Genomic DNA, 18,538 nt, shown 5'->3' on the forward strand with positions numbered 1-18,538 from the left:
AATTTAGCCACTAATTATTCCTAATGGGTCCAAAACAGCTTCTTAACATTTTCATTTATTTCTTGCTTCTGGCCCAAGCCTACGCCTGTCTGCCTTTCATTTCTAGAACTGCCTCCATCTTCTCTTTCCCACCAAGACTGGTTGTGAAATTGGTCTCAATCCCCCAGCCAACAGCTTATTATCTCTTTCATCCAAAGTCAGGCCCTTTGGGTATCAGAGATCATGCTAATTCTTCCCAGGGAAATGGACCAAGGGTAAAGGCACAGCAAACATGGGTTTTTTGTAAACCAAGCTTACAAAGTCCTACTGATCCCTATAGTGAAACTCCTGATCCTCTGTGCCGGGAAACAGAAACATCTGTTCTCTGTATTTATTCCTCAGGTTGGAGGTCATCAGTCTTCCTACCCACCAACATACCCTCCTGATCCCACCTTGCAAACTGTTCTTGAAGGGCCTTTGTTGCCATCCTGAAGATCACTTCAGGACAGGTACATCCTCTTCCCTTTGCCCTGCCGAGAGCCTCCTGCCTAGTTGCCAGACTCTTGTTCTTTCAAGATCATTCTCTAGGCATTGCTTCCCTAGTGTCCATAAAGTATGCTGTCACACCATGGTTTGCTGCATTATTCTTCTATTTTTAGGTGTTTAGTAGTTTTCAGTGTTTTGCCTGAGAAAGGGTAATGATTATAAGTATAATTTTTGGAATCAAATACACTTGGAGTCAGATCCTAGTTCTGCCACTTTCCAACTGTGTGACCTTGGGGAAGTCAGTTTACCTCTCTGAACTTTAGTTTCTTTGACAATAAAATGGGACGATAATAAAAATACTACTTCCTAGGATTTTTATAAGAAGTAAGATAATATTGGGGTGCCTGGGTGAGTCAGTCAGTTAAGCATCCAACTTTGGCTCAGGTCATGATCTTACAGTTGGGCTCTGCTAGCCCCACGTTGGGCTCTGCTGACAGCTCAGAGCTTGGAGCCTGCTTTGGATTTTGTGTCTCCCTCTCTCTCTGCCCCTCCCCTGCTCACACTTTGTTTCTCTCTCAAAAATAAACGTTAAAAAAGAAGAAGAAATAAGATAATATGAAGCACTGAGCACATTCTTAGCACATAGTAATTGCTAAGTGTCAGCTATTAATTTTGCAAATATTGCATCTTGTTTGGGATTAATTGGAGACAAAGGGATAATAATCTGAGCTTCACTTTACTGATATGAAAAAGTTGGGATTTGGGGTCCTTATGTACTCAGAGTCTCTGAGTCTTGGTTCTGAGATTTTTGATGCCATAGTGTTTAGAGGAGAAAGAGGAGGTGCTTGTAGTTGGAGTGAGCAAAGAAGACTTCTTGGCAGAGGTGGTGCTGAGCCAGAGTTTCAGGTCTGCATTCCACTGGACTTGATCAAGTTTAGCTGGAAAGTTTATTTTGGTCTGACTTTGTCCCTTTACTCTAACCTAGGATTTTTTTCATTTTGTTAGGCCCTTTGTTTTATTGGCTATACTGGGATGAACAGAGATTCTGCTTCTGTGTATTTTCTTGCACGTCTGTGTGAACTGGAGAAAGTCTGATCTCCCTGCTCGGGAAAAGGCAATGCTGGAGTTTGCACTTGCTATTTCCCGAGCTGATGATATAACAGATGACCATTTCAAAATGCTTGAGGTACGAGGCTTCAATTGAGAAGATGCCTGGGATATAGCTTCCATTTCAGCTTTTTTTTTTGCCATGTCCAGTTGCCTTGCTCATTTTGTCAGTCTTGCCCCCAACAAATAATTCTATCTGAAGGGCAGAACCAATGATGTCAAAGACATCAGGAGTGAACTTGCTGCTCCAAAAGTATAACAGCCTAAACAGAAAGATCCGTATTTCAGGCACATTGCATTATAACACATCCCTTAGGAAGTAATTTTTTAAAAACATCTAGTCAGTGGATAGGGAAGAAAGTAAATGAATTTGCTCCCGGCCTGCTTAATGAGATAGAGCCTAAGTGTTGGGGGTGTCCAGGGGTGTGTGATACCTGGGCGTAGAGGAAACGTTTGTTAATTTCGGAAACCTTTGGAAACCTTTGCCAGTTGTTTCCTTGTGTTGTGATCTAAAAGGAACATCAGGGGAAAGAAGTTCATAGGATGCTTTAGGCATTTCTGATGAACTGGTATCTGTGATGTTGAGCAGTTGGAGTTGAAAATTTTGTAGCACTTGAAAATAGTGTCTAGACCAATAGAAATTGGTCTGTATAGACTGATTTGCAGCCATTTTCCTTGTTAACATGACATGGTTGTATTTAAAGGCTCTCAAAGGCAGTGGGTAAACAGGACAGGCACAGTTAATCTATCTTTAGTAGCTTCTCAGTTAATTCTTTAGTACCTTCTCAGGTAACTTCCAGTAATTTTTTTTTCTACTTATGAGTTGTAAAATCATGGTCATCTCAACAGAATTGTAGTCCTTATGTAATTTATTCTTATTTTAGGTTTTAGTAAAAATTATTTGGGATAAGTGAGGACTCCCATTTTAAGAAGAAGCATAAGAAAGAAAAGGAAAAAAGCAAACCCTGGCATTACTGAATGACTTGTTCTGTGTGTTATAGCCACCGTTGCCTTTTTTGGCTATCTTGTCAAGAATCATTCTCATTATCTAACAGAGATAACATACAAACCTACAAAATATTTTCTTCTCATTTAGCTTTTCTAGATTCTCTAAATTGTTAGTGAACATTTCTTAATCAGTTTTGGGACTATAGTGTGTTAATTCTGATTTGCCTGAACTGTGAAATCTGATTATCTTGAGGCAGCACAAAATTTCATTGCAGAACTTATATTTTTCTGTTGGAACTGTATCTTAAATACCTTGGAATATGTAACCTTTTAAAACTGTTCTATTTTACCTATTAAAAAAATTAATAATATTGGTAAATGGTCAGTGTTTTGTAGACCGTAAAATTTTAGCCATTGACCATAACTTAGGGGTCAAGCAGAGGGCCTCTGTTATTTGTTGCAGCCAAATGTTGGGGGTCATTAAGGGACATAATTTATTAATCACAAAATAGACCTTTACCTACCCCTTCTGCTCTGTGTGGGCAACATGGAGAGTATCTCCAGAGGAATGGCTGCTATGATCTCTGAACTCAAGACGCTTGCTTCTTGCCCTGTTTTCAATCACCTCATGGACAGGAGAGCCGAATAACTACTAACTTTCCTGGTTGGAGGACTTGCTGAATGTTCAGCTCTCCAAATCTCATTCCCTTATACTGGAGATCCTTCAGATCTGTCCTCACAGGATAGCTCTTCCTACAAAGATCCTCCAGGTTTATCCTCAGTCATCAAATGTGTGCTTTCTACAACACAGCTCTCAATCAAGAGTTGTCAGTACCTAGAAGAGTTGTCAGTTCTTTTATCTACCTTTCCTTGTACCTCAAGCTTTCTTTTATTGAACTCTCCTTCCCTCCTGAAGAAATACTGCAGTTCCTGTTAACTCTTTTTTACAAAGGAGTAGTATATATTGATCTTTAACAGCAATGGTGAAGGGTCTTGCATCTGTAATGCTGTCTGTGCCCTGGCACATGTAAGCAGGATTGACCACAGGTTCTGTTGCTTGTAAGGTTGATTTGATTCAGGTCTCCAGCTCCAATCAGTGACTCTTGCTGGATATACGCTCCTTCCTGAGGAGAGGAAGACATTGGTCTTGATAAACTCCTGACCTACTGGGCAGTAGCTGGGAGTTAGGCAGATATTCAGGGCACCAGTAGGCCCCCTTTTCCAGGCCCCCGTTTTCCAGGACCTGGGCTTTTAGCGCCAATAGTGAACCTGAGTACTTACTCTGAGTCCGAGTAGGCAGTACGCCATGCGACTCAGTATGTGGGACCTGCACACAATATGGTAATTTCTTCCCCTTGTGACCTTATCATAAAGTGAGGATAACAGTACATCATCATAGTCCACCCCTTTGGCCATTTAGGCCCAGTCATCCCTGGTCACGATGATTGACAACTACAGATTGACTCTGTCGCACGCGGTACCCTGATGCTAACACTGCCCCATATAGCTAGGATCCTGGGCATCCTCATTTGCGCTCAAACACAGCTAGTCGTTCCCAACCACCGTCCCTTCGGGGCTAAAACACCCGCCGTCGGCTGTGTCCCCACTTTCGCGGTCCCCAACGGATGATGGCCAGGAGCAGCACGTGTTTCCCAGCCGGCGGGGTTAGGCCGTCGCACGCCGGAAGTGGCGGTGGGATCGGTGAGGTGTCGGCCGGTGGGGCAGCGGGCCGGGAGTGGGGGGGTGGGCGCGTTGGTCATGTTTACCTTCGGGCCCGGTAGTCCGGGAGGGGATGGGACGGCCGGAACCGGGACTGAGGAGCCGGCATCCCATGCGGGGCAGGCAACGGCAGCGGGGCCGCTCCCTTCCCCGCCCGCGCCGCCGCAGCCCGGGGCTGACGCAGCCCCTCCCCCGTCGCCCTCCCGGAGCCCTCGCCGTCCCGGCGTCCCCTCGCTGCCCCCGGCCGCACACGCCGGGGAGCTCGAGCCTCACGCAGCTCTGGACTCCTCTGCAGCTTCCACCCAGGGAGAGCCGTCACCGCCCTCCCCGGCGCGCCGGCGACCCGGGCCCGACTGCAGGGCGGGGGGCCGGGGCCGCCACGGCCTCGGTGCCCGGCTGTTCGGGTGGCTGAGAGAACGCAGTCTGGGCCGCGGGCTGTTCGTGGACCCGGCGCGGGACAATTTCCGCACCATGACTAATCTCTATGGTTCCATCCATCCCGCGGACTCGGTGTACCTCAGCACCCGTACCCACGGCGCGGTCTTCAACCTCGAGTACTCCCCCGACGGGTAAGCGAGGCCCCTCGGAGGGCGGGTGCCGGCCTCCGCCTGCTTCTGCCTCCCGTTTGCGGGCGCCGGGGGTTCGGGGTCACCGGCCCGCAGGCCCCTTCCCCCGGCACTTTGTGAAGTGCCCTGTGGCTGTTGGAGGTCTCCCCCCAGCCCTTGGAGGTGGGCAGGCCCAGGACTCCTGTGTGCTCCTCGGGACTCGGCGCGGTGGGGCTAGAGCCCGGCCAGAGCCCGGTTCTCTGGTACGCAGTACGTGCTTGGCAGATAACGTGTGCGGTAAAGGCTCCTTGTTTCTCTGTCATCCGGCCTTACATTTTTCTCCTCGAAGCTTCTGACGAGGGTAGGGAGCCTGCAGGTTCCACGAACTCTGCGCCTGACTTGCCCTGAGGGGACAAGGGTACGTTCCTTGGCTCCGGGAGGATACTAAGACGACGAGGCGGCCGAGTGGTGTCTTATGATGTGGGGCATTTGTGAAGTTCCCAGGCTAGACTGGATGCTTCTGTTAAGGGTATCCAGCCTTTTTCCTGGCAGAGTAAATATTTCATGTTTGGCCTCAGTTTGCTTTGGGTTTTGGGGAATTTTCAAAATAACAGGTATTTTTAAAACTTTGGTGAGTACACAAACGAGTTCAACAAGCAACAAAGGAAAAACTTGACCCACAGTTCTACCCTGAGAGGACATAGTTAATTTAACTCTTACCCGATCAAGGCCTCTGGATTCCTAGTCATTTGCTTAGCTGCTTATTTATTCATTCTCTCGTTCAGCAAATATTTGTTGAGCACTTGCTATGTTCCAGATGCAGAAGTTGCGGTGGTGAGCAAAAGCAGCTAATGGGACCACTTTTATTACGCTTGGGACATACTAGTTCAACCACATATTAATGACCATACTAAATAATTCATAATATATATTTATAAATTGGATAAAAGCCTGAGGGAACCTGTTGTATACTAGGGTGTTTGAGGTTTCTGGAAGAAATAACATTTGACCAAGAACAGAAAAATGAGTAGAAGATGAACTAGCCAAGGTAAGATGGGGGAGGGCAGAGACGCATTTCAGATAGAGGAAATGGTATGTTAAAGGACCTATGGTTGGAGGATCAGTTTGTCATGCTAGTGAAGCCGAAAGATGATAGCTTAACAAAGCAAAATCTTTTGCTAAAGAAAAACCTGAGATACGCTAACAAAGGAGAAAAGTAGCAGACTCTGAAATCTCATGGTGAGGAGGCACACCATATTCCATTTCACTGATGTGGGTGCTTCTTCCTAATTATGCTTGATGCTAGGATCTCTGGGGGTTTTTACTAACAGCAGTTGGGTGGAACCTATAGCAATGAATGTGCACCTGAATACAGGGAAGAGAGGGGAAACTATTGCTGAAGTTTATTCACGGAATTGCCTTTCCCCACTCCTCTTTCCATCCAAGCCCTATTCCTAAAGCTCCTCCTAAAATACCAAGAATCTGTTCCTCATAAACATTTGGTTCCTTTCTTCTCCATACCCCAACTTCTTTCTTCCCACCCCCCTACCTATTCTGTCAGGCTTTCAGAAATAGCTGTTTCTACTCTCTGGAAGTGGGATTTTAGGTTCAGGTGACAGGTAGAACGAATTATGAAGGAGTTCCCATTGCCAGTGCTATTAGAATGAGGAATATATTACTGATAGTTATGTTTGAATATGGACAATAGTGTCCCATACAGACATTTTTTTAAAAAGTAGTTAGGTATTCTGATACTTAAAATAATTCAGCACTGTTTAATTTGCAGTTGACATATACTCATTCTAGAAGACCTAGGCAATAAATGAGCAAAAAGAAGCTAAACAGCAGTTATAATTGCAGAGATTGAATGGCTAGCCAAGGAATTTTTTTCTTTGTATGTGGTTATCTACCTATTTTAAAAGGTTTTATTTATTTGTTTAAGTAATCTCAACGTGGGGCTCAAACTCAGGACCTCGAGATCAAGAGTCACACGCTCTTCCAACTGAGCCATCCAGGTGCCCCTGTATATGTTTATTTTAATATAAACATGGAGTCATTTTGTTGCCTGCTTTTTTTCATAGTATATTGTGAATTACTTATGTTAATATGTTTCTACAGCATTCTTTAAAATTTTTCATTTATTTAAATAAAACCTGTATAAATAAAATTTTTAGATTTATGTCCTCATGATAATTCCCTAGAATGAGCCAAAGGTTATGAAGATTTTGGATACCTATTATCAAATTGCCCTCTGTGAAGATTTTACTAATTCTCATTCCTGTTGCCTGAAATACTCCATTGAAAGTACCTGTCTCTGCATACTGTTGCCAACATTGCACATTGCTGTTCTTTTCTGTGTCAAGGTAATAGGTGAAAATAGTTAAGTGTTTTAATTTTTTAGTATTCTTACTATATCTACTAATATGCTCCAGATTTTCATAGGACTTAAAATAATTTTATAGAAAAATGACATCTGTGTTAAAGGAGATAATTTCTCATAACCCTCAGTTGGGTGGGTTAAATCAGCTTACTAGGTACATTGCCACTGTCACTTATAAGGACTTCTTAGTACAGACAAGGAGAGGTGACACAGGAAGTAAGAATTAAAATTATGAATTTAATAGAGACCAGACAAGAGAGAATTTGGCACTAAAAAAGAAATGTAAAGGATACATGGAGTAGAGGTAATTTCTAAAGAATTCCAAAAATGTTGCACAATAACACCTCCTAGGATGACATTTTGAAAAATGAAATTTGATAATGTTGATAGATAACAATATGTGTGACTGCTGTAGGGAGAATTAGTGTATTGGAAAACAGAAGTGAAGAAATTATCTAAAATGGAGACAGGAAAGATGCGGAGATTGAAAATATTAAGGAGGTTAGTGACATGTTGCATAGAGAGAAAAGGCATAGTATATATTTGGTAAGCTCCTGAAGAAAATGAGACAGATAATGGGGCAAAAAAACAACAACACCCATTTGAAGAGATAATAGCTGAGAACTTTCCAGAACTGAAGAAAGTCACCAGACCATGATTTAAGATGCCTTGCAGACCCCAAATAGGAATCCTTTCTAGACATACAGGGACTCCAGGACAACAAACGGAAAATCTTAAAAGCTAGAGAAAAAATACCTTCAAAGGATTAATTATGAGAGTGATAGTCAATTAGTCATCAATAATAGTGTAAATCAGGGGCACCTGGATAGCTCAGTCGGTTGAGCATCCGACTTAGCTCAGGTCACGATCTCATGGTCCATGAGTTCGAGGCCCGCGTCGGGCTCTGCTGACAGCTGAGAGCCTGGAGCCTGTTTCAGATTCTGTGTCTCCCTCTCTCTCTGCCCCTCCCCTGTTCATGCTCTGTCTCTCTCTCTCTGTCAAAAATAAATAAACAAAAAAAATATTTAAAACAATAGTGTAAATCAGAGGACAGTGGTGATTATTTTCAGTATGCTGGGGGAAAAAAAATTTCCAATCTAGATGTCTATACCCAATAAAGATGGGGATCTTCATTTTTGTCAAGAACAAAGATGAAGTAAATACATACACAAGCAAAGCTCAGTGAGTTTGCCACCAGACCTTCAATAATGAAGTTTGAAGTTCAAAGAGAAGTTTTCAACAGGAAGATCTGAGATGATAGAAAGAATGAAGAATAAAGAAAGGAAATATGCATGTGAAACTAAATATACCTTCAATTTTGTCTTTTGGAATTAACAAAGATGGAACTAAAATTGAAAAAAAACAGTAACAAATTAGGAAGGAATGTTCTAAATTTCTTGTTTCCTTGAGGGAGAATTTAACATCATAACTTTAGGTTTTAATGTTTGCATATTAAAATCTGCAAGTTAAACAGTAAAATAAAAGAAAGAATATATTATTTCCAGACTAGTAGAGGAAAAAATATGGAATGAGAAAGAAATACTTCAAAAAAAGACAAGAAAGGGAAAAAAAAAGTAGAAAAGGTATAATAAATAGAAAGCACAGGGATGCCTGGGTGGCATAGTCGGTTAAGCGTCCGACTTCGTCTCAGGTCATGATCTCACAGTCTGAGTTCGAACCCCACATTGGGCTGTGTGGGACAGCTCAGAGCCTGAAGCCTGCTTTGGATTCTGTGTCTCCTTCTCTTTCTTCTCTTCCCCCACTCATGCTCTGTCTCTCTCTCTCAAAAATAAATAAACGTTAAAATTTTTTTTAAAAAGAAGGGGTGCCTGGGTGGCTCAGTCGGTTAAGCATCCAACTTTGGCTCAGGTTATAATCTAGCGGTTCATGAATTCGAGCACTGCATCGGGCTCTGTGCTGATAGCTCATAGCCTGGAGGCTGCTCTGGATTCTGTGTCTCCCTCGCTCTGCCCTTCTTCTGCTAGCACTCTCTGTCTTAAAAATAAACATTAAAAAAAGAAAGCACAAAGAATGGCTGGGAAAAAAAAAAAGCACAAAGAATGGCTGAAAATAAATCCAAATATTACTAATTATAATAAGTATAATAGTACTTAATATGTTCAAAAGGATAGACAAAAATAAATCAAACACATTCTAAACAAAAGCTAGTGAGCTATATTAATATACAAACTAGGCTTTAAGGCAAAATTACTAGAGATGGAGGTCATGCTGATAAAAGCTCAATTCACGTGGAAAATAAAACAGCTCTAAACTTGGATGAGTCTTTTAGGTTTAAAATATATGTATCAAGTTTATCATGAAGAAAGATTTTAATGTACATTATAGTATATACTTCAGCTACGCAGACACAAACATAAGATCAAAACACCACTTAAAATCTTGCTTTAAAGGGCAGTATGCCGTGTCCAGGCCTGATAATCAGTACACATTGGTTCAGCTGTACCAGTTGTAAAAATATTCATATATGTCCATAGTGGTTGAATAGTTACTGCCCCAAGCCCATTGAGTACCTTCCATGGGACCTCCTAGAGTAACCCATTATATAACAACTACAGAGTTAAGAGCTGGCACAGCAAGCTACCAAGAAGCATCTCACTGGAGAGCTGCAGCATCAGTTCAAAGTGCTCCTTATCCATGCCAGATACCCTTCCCCACACAAAAAAAAATCCATAGGCAAATGCCCAGTGACCGTTTAGCTTCCCTTAGTGTGGGGCTGCCTGCCTTTCTCAGGCACTTTCCCAGCCATTCTCACATAGTCATTTGTGAGAACTGCAGCCTCCGGGGAGATCCAGAGAGATGAACAAGTCAGTCAGACAAGAGTACTAGCACTACTGCAGGCACCATCCAGACATATTAACTCTCTTGGCATAGTGTGCACTCCATGACAGAACAGAATCCACAGCAGATGAATGAGGCCTCTAGGGATGGTTTATGGATGTCATTACTCCAGGGATGCAGATCCCTAATTTTATTCCTACTGAATTTCACCATTATTTAGTGGGCTAAGTTTGCTAAAATCCACTGAATACCTGCCTACCATGGGCATCAGTAAACACTCATTTTATTAATGAAACTGACCACCAACATAAATCTCAGGAACATTTAACTGAGGAAACTGAGAAGCAGAAAGGTCATTAAACAAAGGATTTGTACCCTGGCTTATTATGCTTTTAACTGGTATATTATGTTGTCATCTGGACTAAAGGATTATAATTAAACATGATATATCAACAGATTCTTTTTGTGGCTTAGTTATTAACATAATTGTATACATATTTAATACACAAAATTAACAACAAGCATAAGTGCTAAAAATTTTTAATATACTTCAGCAAAAGCTAAAAAGAGGATGTAGCCCGATAATTCTGTTGATGTTAAGTAATTTTTTTATTACTTATGAAGATTACAAGTTACTTAATGACTACCTATTTAATGTGGACATTTTTGGAGGGGCTTTATGTAATTCTTTATGCCAATTCATGGTGCAGACAACGGCATCTGGGTCAAAGAAAAGATTATGGCTAATATTTCCAAAAATTAACAAATAATGGAAATTACTAGAATACTATGACAAACAACTAATTAGAACTATCACTTGGGAAGAGTTTTTATAATTTATAGGTTAGTTTATGTTTAAAATGTTGAAAAATTTTTATTCATGTTTATATTACTATTGAATGTTTAACATTTTTAAATATCACACTTGGCTATATGTAACAGCTGCCTCCTGCAATTTTTTTTTCCCAAACACACAAGGAAGATTTATAAAATTTTCACTTACAAGGCCACATTTTAAAAGATTATCAAAGAAGTTACAGTATATCAGTATAGTGTGATCACTAGAAATCAATAACAAAAAGATAACTAGGAAAACCTCAAGTGTTTTCAAGTGAAGAAACATTTATAAATAGCATATGGGCCAAAAAAGAAATGATAGTGGACATTAGAAATATTTAGCACTGAATGATAAAGAAAGTACCACATCTCAAAACTTGTAAGATACAAGTAAAACAGTACTTACTAGGAAAATAATAGTCATTAATAGACTGGAAAGGAAGACAAGTAAAAATGAGCTAAGTATCTATCTCAAGAAAGAATAGTGAAATTATGTGCAAATAATAGCAAAGTAAGCAAAGAAAGGAGAAGGAAGGAAATAGAGTAACAGAGTGGAACTGGTGAACTTTTTAAAATTCAGTAGAAATACTCACCAGAGAAAATCTTATCTTTGAAAAGACAAATAAAAATGAAAAACACTCATATCGATTAAGAGAATGCCCAAGCAAACAATATTCAGAATGAAAAGGGGTGACATAACTTCAGATGCAAGAGGTAGAGATTATAGCTTTCCAGAAGAAGTAGAGTAGGTGGTTTGGCCCAACCCTTCAACAGAGAATAATTAGAAAAGCTAGAAAAAATATAAATATTTAATGTAAGATATAAAAATTTGTGTTTGAAGGAATTAGAGAAATAAGGTAATAAGTAAATTGCAGGGCCAAGATCTATGAAAGGAAGAGAAGCCAGAAATGTGAGCCCACAGCTTTAGCCAAATGAGTTAAATAAGCTCTACGGTAGAAATCAAAGGTTTAGAAAATAAAATAATGTAAATCACTACATTAACATATTGAAGGAAAAACCTAGGATAATTTCAGTAAGTGTTGGAAAACTTTTATGCAATTGAACATATATCAATGAAAAAAACAGCAAATTTGAAGTAGAAGAAAATTTCTTAATCCAATAACAAATCTATCCCCCACAAAAGAAAAACAAACAAAAAAACTCTACAGCAAACATTGTACTTAATGATGAAACAGTGAATGTATTCTTGAAGATCAGGAATGAGAGGCATGCCTGCTATAGTAACATTTCTATTTAACATTATACCAAAAGTTCTAGCCAGTGCAGCAAGGAAAAAAGTATTAAAAAAGAACAAAGCATTTGCTTGTAGATGATGTGATTATCGACAAAGAAAACCTAAAGTAACCTACAGGTAAAGTATTAAAATAGCAAGATTAATGGATAAATTATTTTAAAATCAATTGCATTTCTGTACACCAACAACAAAGCAAAATTTAAAAAAGAATATTTACAAAAGTATGAAAAAAATGGTCAAGTACCCACGAATAAATCTAAGAAAAGATAGGTATGACCCATATGGAGAAAAATCTCCATGGTAAATGGAAATACACCATGTTCATGGATTGAAAGACTCCATATTATAAAGATTTCAATTCTATGTAAACTTTTATATAGATTTATTATAATCTGAAAATCCATAGCTGGACTTGTGTGTGTGTGTACATAACTTGATAAGTTGATTTGAAATGTATAAGGATGTTTAAAGGCCCAAGAATTGCTAAGTTACTCTTGCTAAGAAAATCTTGAATATGTGGGAAGGTGTATATGTTACTGATGGGTGATTCAATACTGAATGATACAAATTCCACTGAATTAATTTGGAAAGTCAGTGCATCCTAGTAAAAATACTAACAAGGTTTTTTAGTAGGACCTGACATGCTATATTTAAAATTCCTCAGTTGGTTAAGCGTCCTACTGTTGATTTCAGTTCGGGTCATGATCTCACATTTCATGAGCTGTCATCATGGAGCCTGCTTTTGATTCTCTCTCTGCCTCTCCTTCACTTGTGCACAGGCTGTCTTGCTCTCTCAAAATAAATAAATAAATTTTAAAAAAAGCAATGAGGAGATCTTGCTTTACCACATAGAAAACCATTTAGAAATTGTAATAATGTGGTGGTGTTGCATAGAATGGGGTGTAGAATCCAGAAACAAAACGTATATATGATAAAGATCACGTTTCAAACCAATGAGAAAAGTGTAGGCTTTGATATTGGGACAATTGATGTGCATTTTAAAAAGTTACAAATCATGCCATGTACAAAAATTATTTGTATTAAAACAAAACAATGAGTGTCAGTTTTATAGATATCTTACAGTGTTTAAGGTAAAGACTCTCCAAGAACCAGCGATTCGTTTACTTTTATGCACAAAAAGGAGTAAAGTTCATTCTGTGACTCTTCTGAATAACAACAAAAAATGGCTAGCTTTAAAATTATGGATATTAATTTGAATATTTTTACTCATGTTGATCAACCAGCACAAAAATCCTGAAGTCCAGATATTTCAAAAAAGGTTTTGCCAGGGAGCCTAGGTGGCTCAGTTGGTTAAGCATCCAACTTCCACTCAGGTCATGATCTCACGGCTCGTGGGTTCGAGCCCTGTGTCAGGCTCTGTGCTGACAGCTCAGAGCCTGGGGGCTGCTTTGGATTCTATGTCTCCCTCTCTTTCTGCTCCTCCCCTGCTTGTGCTCTGTCTGGCTCTCTCAAAATGAACAAACATTAAAATTTTTTTAAAAAGCGTTCCTACGGACACCCTTTAAAGGACAATTTCATGATTACTAAATATGGAAAAGATTCCAATGTAGATTTTTTCCCTCTCCTACTTTATCTAAAAAGTTTGTTCTAAATAGAAAATTTTGGGGGCACCTTGGTGGCTCAGTCGGTTAAGCGTCCGACTTCGGCTCAGGTCATGATCTCGCGGTTCATGAGTTCAAGCCCCGCGTCGGGCTCTGTGCTGACAGCTCGGAGCCTGGAGCCTGTTTCGGATTCTGTCTCCCTCTCTCTCTCTGACCCTCCCCCGTTCATGCTCTGTCTCTCTGTCTCAAAAATAAATAAACGTTAAATAAATAAATAAATAAATAAATAAATAAATAAATAAAAAGAAAATTTTGGCTATTTAAAATTGTCTTGGGGGTACACCTGGGTGGCTCAGTCAGTTGAGTGTCTGACTCTTGATTTTGCCTCAGGTCATGATCCCAGGATTATGGGATCAGGCCCCACATCTGGCTCCATGCTGAGCATGGAGCCTGCTTGAGGTTCTGTCTCTCTTTTTGCCCCTCTCTCCTGCTCAAGCACGTGTGTTCTCTCTCTCTCAAATAAATTTTTTTTTTTTTTAATTAAAATTCTGTCTTGGGGCATTCTGGTGGCTTAGTCGGTAGAACATGTGGCTCTTGATCTCAGGATTGTAAGTTCAAGCCCCATGTTGGGTGTAGAGATTACTTTAAAAAATTAAAAACATTTTTATTTTATGTATTTTCATGTTAAGTGTGTACAAATTCCATTTATTACTGGAACTATAAATTGAGACCAGGCCTGCGGTTTCAAAGACTTAAGATTTCATTTGCTAGATCTGAATCTGAAAGCAGTGCCCACAGAAAACTACGACTTAAATAAAACACAGTTGCTTTTCAGAAATCAAAATGCAACTTATGAAAGGTTTATAATTATATAACTTTCTAATAGGAAAGGGCTGAAACAAGAGATAATACTAAAAACTATAAAGGAAAAGATTAAGTTTGATTTTATCTAACTGGTTTGGTAGGATATATGCCAAACCTTTTTCAGTACATTTTAATAGATATTGATGAAGAAATACATAATTTTGTTATATATAATTTTTTTTCCTAAGTTGCCTCATCGATGCATGCTTTTCTGCAACCAGCTTTTCTCATTTAGAAATGTGTTTTCGAGTTCTTGCATATCCACATAAAACTTATCCCTTTCTTTTTAAATGTTGCACCATATTGCAAACTATTATGTACCGTGGCTTATAGAATCAGTCATTCCTCTTTCATGTACTTTTAGGTTACTTTCAATTTCTCATTACAATGAAGCATATCTTTATGTTTCTTTGTATTTATAAATGATTATTTCTTTAGATTAAATTCCCAGAAAAAATTTCTGAGTCAAAAGTTATGCACATTTAAAAGTTTGATAGATACAAGGTTGGCCGTTTAGCTCAGCTGGTTAGAGTGTGGTGCTAAAAGTTTGATAGACACAGGTACTCTCCGAACCTAAACTGTACCAGTTTATGCTTCACTATCATATTTGAGAGTACCATTTCCTACTATTGCCAACAGCAGATAATTTCAATCTTTTAAATACTTGCTACTGGGGTGTCTGGGTGGCTCAGTCAGCTAAGTGTCTGACTCTTGATTTCAGCTCAGGTCAAGACCTCACAATGATGAGATGGAGCCCCATGTCAGGTTCTGTGCTGAGCATGGAGCCTGCTTGGGATTCTCTTTCATACTCTCCCTCTCTGCCCCTCCCCCCCTCAAAAAAATTAATAAAACTTTAAAAATAAAAAATATTTGCTACTAACATGGGTAAAAAAAAGTTATTCATTATAGTTTGTATGATTATAAATAAATATCAATAATGAAAGAATGCTAGAAAACTAAAGAGAAATGTGTCATTTGCTTTCAGGTCAGTGCTGACGGTTGCTTGTGAACAGACTGAAGTTCTGCTTTTTGACCCTATATCTTCAAAGCACATAAAAACACTTTCTGAAGCTCATGAAGACTGTGTAAATAATATCAGGTCAGTATTTTAGTGAAATAGTGAAGTTTATTAATGTGACCCAAAATATTCTGTTTTGGAAGTTAATGAAAATTGGTAATGTCTTGCCCAGCAGTGCTAGATGACATGCATTTGTGAACTGTGAATTTTATCCCTTGTGAAACTTATCCCTTTAATTATAAAACTTACTATTAACCATTTTGGATAAGAATTTTTCTGAAATGCATTTTTCACTTCCATATGATTTTATCTTTTCTCTTCATATATTAGGGTCATCATTATGAACCTCAGCCATGCATTACAATAGTCCTCCAATGTCTTTGGGCTAATGATCTGTGTAGAATTATGGCAATCCCTTACTTAGCCTCTCTCACCTATCCCCTCCCCATTCCAAACTATTGAGGGGGAAAAACACATTTGCACAGAGAACTTCTTTATAAAAGCATGTTGGAAGCTCCTTAAATTCTTAATAATGTGGGAAGTAAATAACAGTTGAACAGCTTGGTGGATTAATATGCAGTCATTAAAATGATGGTCATAGGGACTACATATCAACATGGACAAATGCTTGGGACAATATAGGTAAAAATCATGATAAAAATTGTTAAAAATATGAAATGCAGAAGATAAGGAAATATTTTTCAATGCTAACATAGGATGGGTTAGAATGAATGGATAATGAGTAATTTTCTGTTTTCTAAACATTATGTAATAAGATTATATTCCCTTTATAACGATTACTGTTACTGTTCAAAAAAAAAACGTGGAAATTACTTCTAGTCACAGTGACTTACTGAGTTTTGATGTAACCTCTATGCTCTAAACACACTGAACAATAAATAGCACAAAAGATATAGTGAGGCTCTGAAACAACATAAACATTTTCGTGGGCCAGAAATGGAACACAGGGAAGCTGTTATAGGTCTGAAACTGCAAGCCCACTGAGTTTTCCATCTGGTATTGATGTGTGGTAGTTTTAGTTCCTGTCAAGAATCAGAAGTACCCAAGTACTTTATGTGAGGCAGGAACCAGAGCCAGAATTACTACACAAAGCCAGGCATTTGACTAGAGTGCCTGTCCCATTTGTGGAAGGCTGAATGCCTGCCCCATTTGTAAAAGGCTGAAAAGAGGAAAAAGCTATTCACTACCTGAGGCTGTGGGTTTTGGCTGATTAAGACACATCCTCCTGGCCTGACTCAGTAATGAAGCCATTACTGAGTCAGTGATTGAATGTATATGTGTGATAGCTCCAATATCATCAGGAAACTGAAGGACTTAATGTCATTATGTGGCCTAATTGTGGATTAGTGGTTCAAAAATCCAAATGGGGGCAACTACAAAAGCATTAAATAGGAGAAGAAAAAAAGTAATTAAAAACCTTTCTTAAAACCTTTCTTACTCAAAATGAGCCTATAACCAAAATGCCAAAACTCATGAAGACATACTAATATCATAAAATCAGCAACTAAAACAAGCATTTTTTTCTGGATGAAGTTAATTTTATGGAGTAGTCCAACAAAGACTTTATTTTTAAAAATAAATTATTTATTTTTTTTTGACTAGGTAATACATGCACGTGGTACAAAATTCAAAGGTACAAAAGGGTAAACAGTGAAAAGTAAGTCTATCTCCCACCTCTGTCCCCTAGCCACCCAGTTCCCCTCCCCAGAGGCAACCACTATTACCAATTTCTTGCTATCCTTTTTGAGATAGTCTATGCATGTACAAGCATACACACACACGTACATACATACACTTTTATATAAATGGTAGCGTACTACACACACTATTATATACCTTGGCTTTTCCCTTGAATAACATATTTAGAGATTATTCCATGTTAGTACCCATGGGATAATCTTATTCTTTTTAACGGCTGCATAGTATTCCATTGGTTGGGAGAAACTTTAAAGCATTTTTAGGATGCTCAAAGAAATAAGGAATACTTTCCATTTAAAGAGATGAAACGAGAATAGGTTAATCTGGAAAAAACCAACTACAACTCTTAGAAATTAAAAATGTAGTTAGTATATAAAAAACTCAAAAGAGGGGGTAAATATTATCCTTTACATCATTGATGAGAGAATTAATGGATTGGAAAATACTGAGTACTTAAAAGTCATAGAGGATTGAAAGACTCCAATGTATGTATGATAAGAATTATAGAAAAAGAACATGCAGAGATTGGTGGAGAACTAATTTTTGAAGGCACAAAGGGAGAGAATTTTTAGCATTAAAGAAGGTCCTGAATCTTTGAATCAAAAGTAAACTCTAAATGTCACATAGGTTAAATAAAGATAAATGTACATTGAAACAGGTTGTAGTAAAACCCTACAGAGTATCAAAGATAAAGACAAAATCTTAAAAACCACCAATGTTAGAGGCCAGAATACCTACAGAGGTATAATTCAAGGTTATAACAAAGTTTCTCAACAGCAACAGTTGATGTTAGGAGATTATGAAGTAGTATCTTAAATACTAAGGAAAAATAATGCTCCATGCCATATATCCAGGTAAACTGTCATTCCATAATGAAGAATTTAATTAGGTGAAATGATAAATGTTATTAATAGCAGGAAGATAATAATTTAGGGTTTTTTGGGGGGTGTATTTAAAACAAAGTTAAAACTAAAAGTCTAGATTTATTTTCTCCTAGTCATATTAAAAAGAAAAAAAGTGAAATTAATTTTTAATGTTTTATTTACCCCAGTAGGACTAAAATATTATCATTTCAACATGTAACTATTATAACATTTATTGAGATATTTTACTTTCATTTTTGAATGTTGAATTTTCAAAATCCGGTGTTTAACACTTAGAGCACATCCCAATTCAGACTGGCCACATATCAAGGACTCAAAAGCCACATGTGGCTAATGGCTACCAAACTGGACAGTGTAGCTTTGGATAGTAACAACAAATAGATTGTGTGTAATATGGTAAGGTTCATGTAAGGTTCAGAAAGAAGGCAGAAATATT

The 18,538-nt window shown here is 38.6% G+C and overlaps 1 protein-coding gene and 1 long non-coding RNA gene across 5 annotated transcripts in view; one reads left to right on the forward strand and one right to left on the reverse strand.

The window, feature by feature from the left end:
• Positions 1-18,538, forward strand: part of DCAF10 (DDB1 and CUL4 associated factor 10) — a 65,833-nt gene that overhangs the window by 17,697 nt on the left and 29,598 nt on the right. For 2 of the 4 annotated variants that reach the window (XM_060609277.3, XM_060609276.3), the window contains exon 5: positions 15,467-15,580. In XM_060609277.3, coding sequence (XP_060465260.1) covers positions 15,467-15,580 — 114 coding nt within the window. Of the gene's footprint in view, positions 1-4,181; positions 4,809-15,466; positions 15,581-18,538 lie in introns of those variants that run through there. The other 2 variants (XM_060609275.3, XM_060609274.3) reach the window with 2 other exon arrangements.
• On the reverse strand, positions 3,459-4,376 carry LOC132663194 (uncharacterized). Its single transcript, XR_013551733.1, has 2 exons — positions 4,287-4,376; positions 3,459-3,644 (listed from the first exon to the last, which is right to left on the reverse strand). It is a non-coding gene; the product is annotated as an uncharacterized LOC132663194 (long non-coding RNA).

Source organism: Panthera onca, chromosome D4 (assembly GCF_046562875.1).
Source record: "Panthera onca isolate mPanOnc1 chromosome D4, mPanOnc1 haplotype 2, whole genome shotgun sequence".
In the NCBI taxonomy this organism is placed as follows: Eukaryota; Metazoa; Chordata; class Mammalia; order Carnivora; family Felidae; genus Panthera; species Panthera onca.